The sequence below is a fragment of the Stegodyphus dumicola genome, chromosome 9 (genome assembly GCF_044657685.1).
Source record: "Stegodyphus dumicola isolate Sdum_Otavi_A_Nest chromosome 9, ASM4465768v1".
NCBI classification, from domain to species: Eukaryota; Metazoa; Arthropoda; class Arachnida; order Araneae; family Eresidae; genus Stegodyphus; species Stegodyphus dumicola.
Window position 1 is genome coordinate 4,498,646 of NC_140776.1, and position 6,000 is coordinate 4,504,645.

At 30.1% G+C, this 6,000-nt stretch overlaps 1 protein-coding gene across 3 annotated transcripts in view; it reads right to left on the reverse strand.

Annotated features, from left to right (window-relative positions):
• Nucleotides 1-5,126, reverse strand: part of LOC118192858 (glutamate receptor ionotropic, NMDA 2B-like) — a 152,467-nt gene extending 147,341 nt beyond the window's left edge. For all 3 annotated transcript variants that reach the window (XM_085823174.1, XM_085823173.1, XM_085823175.1), the window contains exon 1: nucleotides 4,943-5,126. In XM_085823174.1, the coding sequence (XP_085679300.1) occupies nucleotides 4,943-5,103 (161 nt within the window). In that variant the 5' untranslated portion in view covers nucleotides 5,104-5,126. The remainder of the gene's footprint in view (nucleotides 1-4,942) is intronic.
• Between the last annotated feature and the right edge of the window lie 874 nt (nucleotides 5,127-6,000).

The window sequence follows — 6,000 nt, forward strand, 5'->3', positions numbered from 1 at the left end:
ACATAACCTCCTCATATAAATGCTGCGTCATAAGTTTTTCTACATTTTTCTAGAAGCTACTCTGTTACATAACCTTTCATATAAATGCTGCGTCATAAGTTCTCCTACACAGATGCCCCTTCGTTCTGCTAACGCTTCCGCTATGCTCCTCTTTATTTGTTAGAACGTTATGACGTATTAAAGTTTAAAGTCAGTCGTATCTAATAGTTCAATTAATGAATAAATTATTTGATTAACTTCATCTGGAAAAAGTCATCTGCTATAAATTAAAATAAAGATAGGCTTGCTGTTAAAAGTGAAAAGTCCTGAGTCGTCATTTCTCTCCGTGCTTCAATCATCTGCCAGAACGTGTAATGGAATAGCCTCACCACTCGCTCACGATGTGTTGGAATAACTGAGAACATTACATATATATGAATATATAATGATGCTAATATTTCGATTCTTTTCTTAAGTAAAAGTAGTTACTTCTGTTGTTGAGTGATGACTAAATTTTTACGGTAAATAATGTATTGAATTTCCTTTAAAAAGAGGACTTTGTGACGTTTTAGCTTTAACGTCACAAGTCCTTTCAAAACAAAAAACGTTAAAAGTTATAAGCTTAAAAATATAAAAACTTAGAAAACATATAGCAGCTTGAGTCACATAAAATAAAAGGATAGAAGAATCGATTGCTATCTATACGTTAGCTGTGAGATTTTAATCATCACCATTTGATTTTATCTTGGCTGCATATGATGGTAAGCAGAAGTAAAGTTAGAAATTTTCAGTCGATATATTGTAGGATTTAGAAATACATTTATTTTTCCCTTTAGTCCTACAAAATACCACTTGTTTAAAGCAATGAAGATAAATGTTATTTGAAATATTCTACTTTTTTTAAGCTCAAGAAGAACTGGTAATAATTTATAATTCTTCCTTCTTCCCTATTTATCTTACTACTATCTTGTATTTTTAAGTTCCTTTTTTACTGCATGATCACTTAGAAGATGTTTAAAGATGTTTAGCGTATCAAAATACTAATCACATAGTTAGCGATTATAGGATTGTGCGGTGGCAATGAGATTATTGCATATTTCTATCGTTTATGATAATTTTAATGGAATTTTGGAGTACTGAATAGCTTAATGAGAACATTTAAATTCGTTTCTGTCCCGCGCTTTAAGACAAATAATTCTGTGGGATAGAGATCTAGGTCCTTTTAAGTTAAAATGTAACGTAGATCCTTCGCTACTTGTGGAACAGAAATTTGAGAACAATGGTTAATTTTCCAGTGCAGGGATATTTGGTAATGAAAAAGGCCGTTCAATTGTTTCCGAGGAAATCAGCTGATTTCTTGATTCGAAGAAACTGTTTGGCCCTCACAAGGTCAAAATTGTTATTTCAAGAAACGTATTAATTTCTGAAGAAATCCTGGATTCTAGGATTTAAACTGGCATTCCGCTGTTATTTTTAAACAGTACTTATTAATTATCTCAAAGGACCTCTGGAATATCTCAGTGAACCTCAATGAAAGTGAACAAGAAAAACTGAAAAAAATAATTTCTTTTCATGCGATCATAACTGCACGATTAGAAGTTTTCAGGAAAGAATGGAACCATTTTATTAAAGACATTACTAAAGTACTAAAAATATTACTAAAGCCACTTTATATAAGTTTTCAAATGGAAATTCTAAAAGATAGATTGGGGAGGAAAAAACGTCTTGTCGTATATATAAGTAAATATTTAAATTATTTTCATTGCAGTGCATTAATTTACTTGGTTGCATGTATATTTGATTCTCTTAGAATTTGTTTTGCATTTGTGCCTCATGTTTTGAATATAAATAGATGATTTATACATGAAATTTTTAGTCTTTAAATTTTTGGTGTGACAACGCTTAAATTGTAAAACAAATAGCTCAAGCAGAAAGCTAGATAGAGCAAATACTCTGCTCACTGGTCTTGTCAACCGATTCTTTTCAAAGTTTGTTAAAATGTATGTTGTTCTAGGGCCATGATCGCCCGCGACCTTAAATAAGCTTCTAGACGAGGGCCATGGAATGCGAATACGTGAAAAGATGAGACACTTCGACCATAGTCAATTGCAGAATCTTCAAGTGTGTGACGGAGATCCGATCCTATCAGAGGGCAGAAGACTTCGTTTAGACGCTTGTTTCTCAGAACCGCGTTTATACAGTGTAACGCGATCAAAGGCCTAGAATAACATACATTTTAACAAACTTCGAAAAGAATTTGTTGTCAAAACCAGTGAGCAGAGTATTTGCTCTATCTAGCTTTCTGCTTGAACTATTTGCTTTACAATTTAAAGGTTGTCACACTAAAAACTTAAAGACTAAAATTTTCATCTATAAGTCATTTATTTATATTCAAAACATGTGGCACAAATACAAAACAAAGTCTAAGAGAAACAAGCAACCAAGTAAATCGATGCACAATAATAGACAATGCAATGAAAATAATTTAAATATTTACTTATATATACTAAATTAATTTTTACGTCCTCAAACTATCTTTTAGAATTTCCATTCGAAAACTTATATAAGGTAGCTTTAGTAATATGTTTAGTATTTTAATAATGTCTTTAGTAATATGGTTCCCGAAATTCGATCCTGAAAACTTCTAATCGTGAACTTATGATCGCATAAAAAGAAATTATTTTTTGTTTTTATTATTAATCCAGACATGAAACATTTTTCTTATTATAAAAATTAAAATTCTCCATAATTTGAATAAAATAATTTATGTGACCATCTACTTTTCTTTCAATTCGGAGACTTACATTTTTTGATTCATTCCTCAAGAAGTTGAACTCAAAACGATAAGTAAATATTCAAAAGTTAATTAGGAAATTAAAAATTGCTTGATAGTTGCATATCCATATAAATCAGGTGAATTTTGATTCCATTTCACAATTTATACTTTTTTCAGTACAAAGAAAAATTTATTAAGTCATAAAACGTTTCAAATTCCATTGTAGAACACTAGGCGTAGAGGCTCAAAAATGGTACGTGATAATGTGATAAAGAGGCGTAGATGCTCTGTATTTTCCATGTAATTTGAATTTGCATTAATGTCTGCTGAGTTTTATTTAAATCACTTAGAATGCAATATATGGTAATATTTTTAATTGAAAGTTCAGAAACAGTTTAAAATTAGTATAGCAGCATATTATTTTACTGCAAAATAAAAATAGTACCTATAGTGCAAATATTTATTTGAGTTCCTTATGAAAAGATTTTGCGTGCCGTGTAGTTAGAATGAGCTGAAGATCAAAGACTGGTTAATTGCATTTTAATTAATTTTTAATATTTTAACTATTTTTCTATTCAAACATTATTTACTGAACATGATTTCAACGATTCAGAAACATATAAGTTTAGGCATTAAAGGGCAACCAAAAGGGAAATGCAAATCTGCAACTGAAATACCGATATTCAGTTGACAACATTTTTCGTAACAACCATAATTTAAAACATTTACAACTTGAAGGAAAACTAATTAATGGTAACATTTTATTGCTTCTTATACACATAGTAATAGGCTTTAAGACTTACCAGAATGCGATTTTTTTGTCAAAACTAATTCGGTTCCTGGTCTGAATATTTGCTTTAAATGATTTTATAGAATTTAAATATGTGAAATATAAGTGAATTGCATTACTTGCAACCAAACAGGAAATTCGTTAAAATTAAATAAAACTAAAATTTCATTAAGCTAAAGGTAAACTTGATTTGAACTAGTGATTTGTACTTTCTGAGTTCGCTATAGTTATATTTTAGAAGGTACTGAAATTTATACCAACTTGTATGAGTATTTTAAATAAAGTACTATATTTACTCGCATGTTTTTCACCCTTTGTTTTATTACCGTTATCGTAAGAAAATCAAATGAGAAAAATTATATGAATAAATTTATTTCCGTAGAATAAATAAATAATAATAAAAATAAATAATAAATAAAATAAATAAATAAAAGATAATAGATAAGAATAACATAAATACTAGAATAAATTCCGTAGATTAAATTCCGTAGAATCCGTAGAATTATAGTACGAATAAAATAAATTAAAGAATTCATTAATAAACTACCACTAACTGCCGCAATATTATTTCTTTAAAAGAAACATCCTTCCAGTAGGAATGCATAATAATATTAACATTAGAAAGTTTAAGTTCTCTTCATTTCTACTACTCTTATCTTATCCGCACTTATTGCTATTCACTGTTGATGTCTAGCCTCATTTTTTAATGCTCATTTTTTAATGCCTCATTTTTTAATCCCCTTCATCCCCGTCGCCTTTCAGTCTCTTTCCTGAAGTGTAATAATTTTCAGAACCATCCAGAGCATGATATATTTTTTTTCTTGAAACAATTCGCTGTTATTACTTTATCAGTTATAGTCAATGCACCCAAATTATGCTCACTAGCAAATCAGCTGGAAACAATTATATCACAGACAAATACATTTTAAAATTTTAGTAAGCTCACTTTCTGAACGTCTTGAGAAAGAGGAAAATTAAATGAATAAAATTTTCAGAACCTTGCGCTAAAATCTTAGAGAAAGGTACGCTAGGGGCAAATGCGCCAGTAAATAATGCGCTTCAAAAAAGGTTAAACATGTGAAACATAATATTATGAAATTTGTTTTACATCTGGTGTTTGAATATTTTATTAAAATTCGTGTATTCATATTCTTTTAATTTAGAATTATTACGCATTAGTTACCTGTGGTCGATTTGTAAATAATATAAATATTTCTTAAATCGCAATAATATTTAGCAATAAATTGGACATCTTGTTCTCCAAAGAGTCCAAATAAATTTTTATTTCATTCAGAATAATGGATATAAAACTAATTTTATTTTTAAGCCGAAACTCTTCATTTTCATTGTAACAGTGTTTTAGAACTGAGAAGAAAAAGAGTTAATAAAATTCTTACTTAAAATCATGATAAACCATCTTTTGAATAAGGTCTCTAAGGGCTCGTACGAAATCTTCATGTCCACCTAACTTGGTAGTGACCACTGCGAAGGAATGCCAAGAGTACCTTCTCAGTATACTAAGCATAGCTTCAGCTTGGTGCTCAACAGATGGAGCCATTTGCAAAACCTTTGAGTTTGTCACTCTCTGTAAAGAAAAATAAATCCAAAAATGTGATAAATACATGAAGTCTTTCATTTAAAGAATTAGAATGAGCATATTTGCAAAACAATACGAAATGTGATTGAGATCAGACTTTCTCTGTCCTGTGTTAAGATGAAAGGGGAGAAATCTGCATCCATACACGTGCAGTCTCCTTTATATAATATTCATATTATTTACCAAGAATGACTATTTTATCATAATTGTTGAAAAAATATAAACGGTTGGTTGATAATGAATCATATTGCATGCTGTATTATGTTAATATTTAAATAATTGATTTATGTCCCATTTTAAAAAATGTGGACTAAGGCTGCAAAGAAAAACCTATATGTTATTAAAAACTAATGGCATCGCAAAATCCCTTTAAATTTTACTTCATTGAACAAAGTAATGGAAGTATTGTAATCGCGATTTCGGGTATCATAGTTCAACGAAAATATGCATTTTGATTGCTCCATTCAAACAATGTTGATCTTAATACAACCTTTCATCGCTGAAAACTTTTGCACTGTTTTTACTTCCTCGTACGAAGTAAAGAAAATATTGCAATCAGAAAAAAATCCGGGCACCATATTTGAACGAAAATATGCTTCTGACCGCTATCGAATGCAATTTAACGAGGTATTTGCGTGACATCTGTACGTAAGGACAGAATAAAGGACTGTTTTTCCCCCACGGATTGAAAAATGGATTCAGAAGAGATTTTTCTCGTGACGTCTGTACGTACTTATGTATGTATCTCGCATTACTCAAAAACGACTAGCCTCAGAATGTTGAAATTTTGTATATGGGTGTGTTATAATATTTAGTTATGCACCTCCTTTTTTGGTTGCAATCGGCAGCACCGATTGT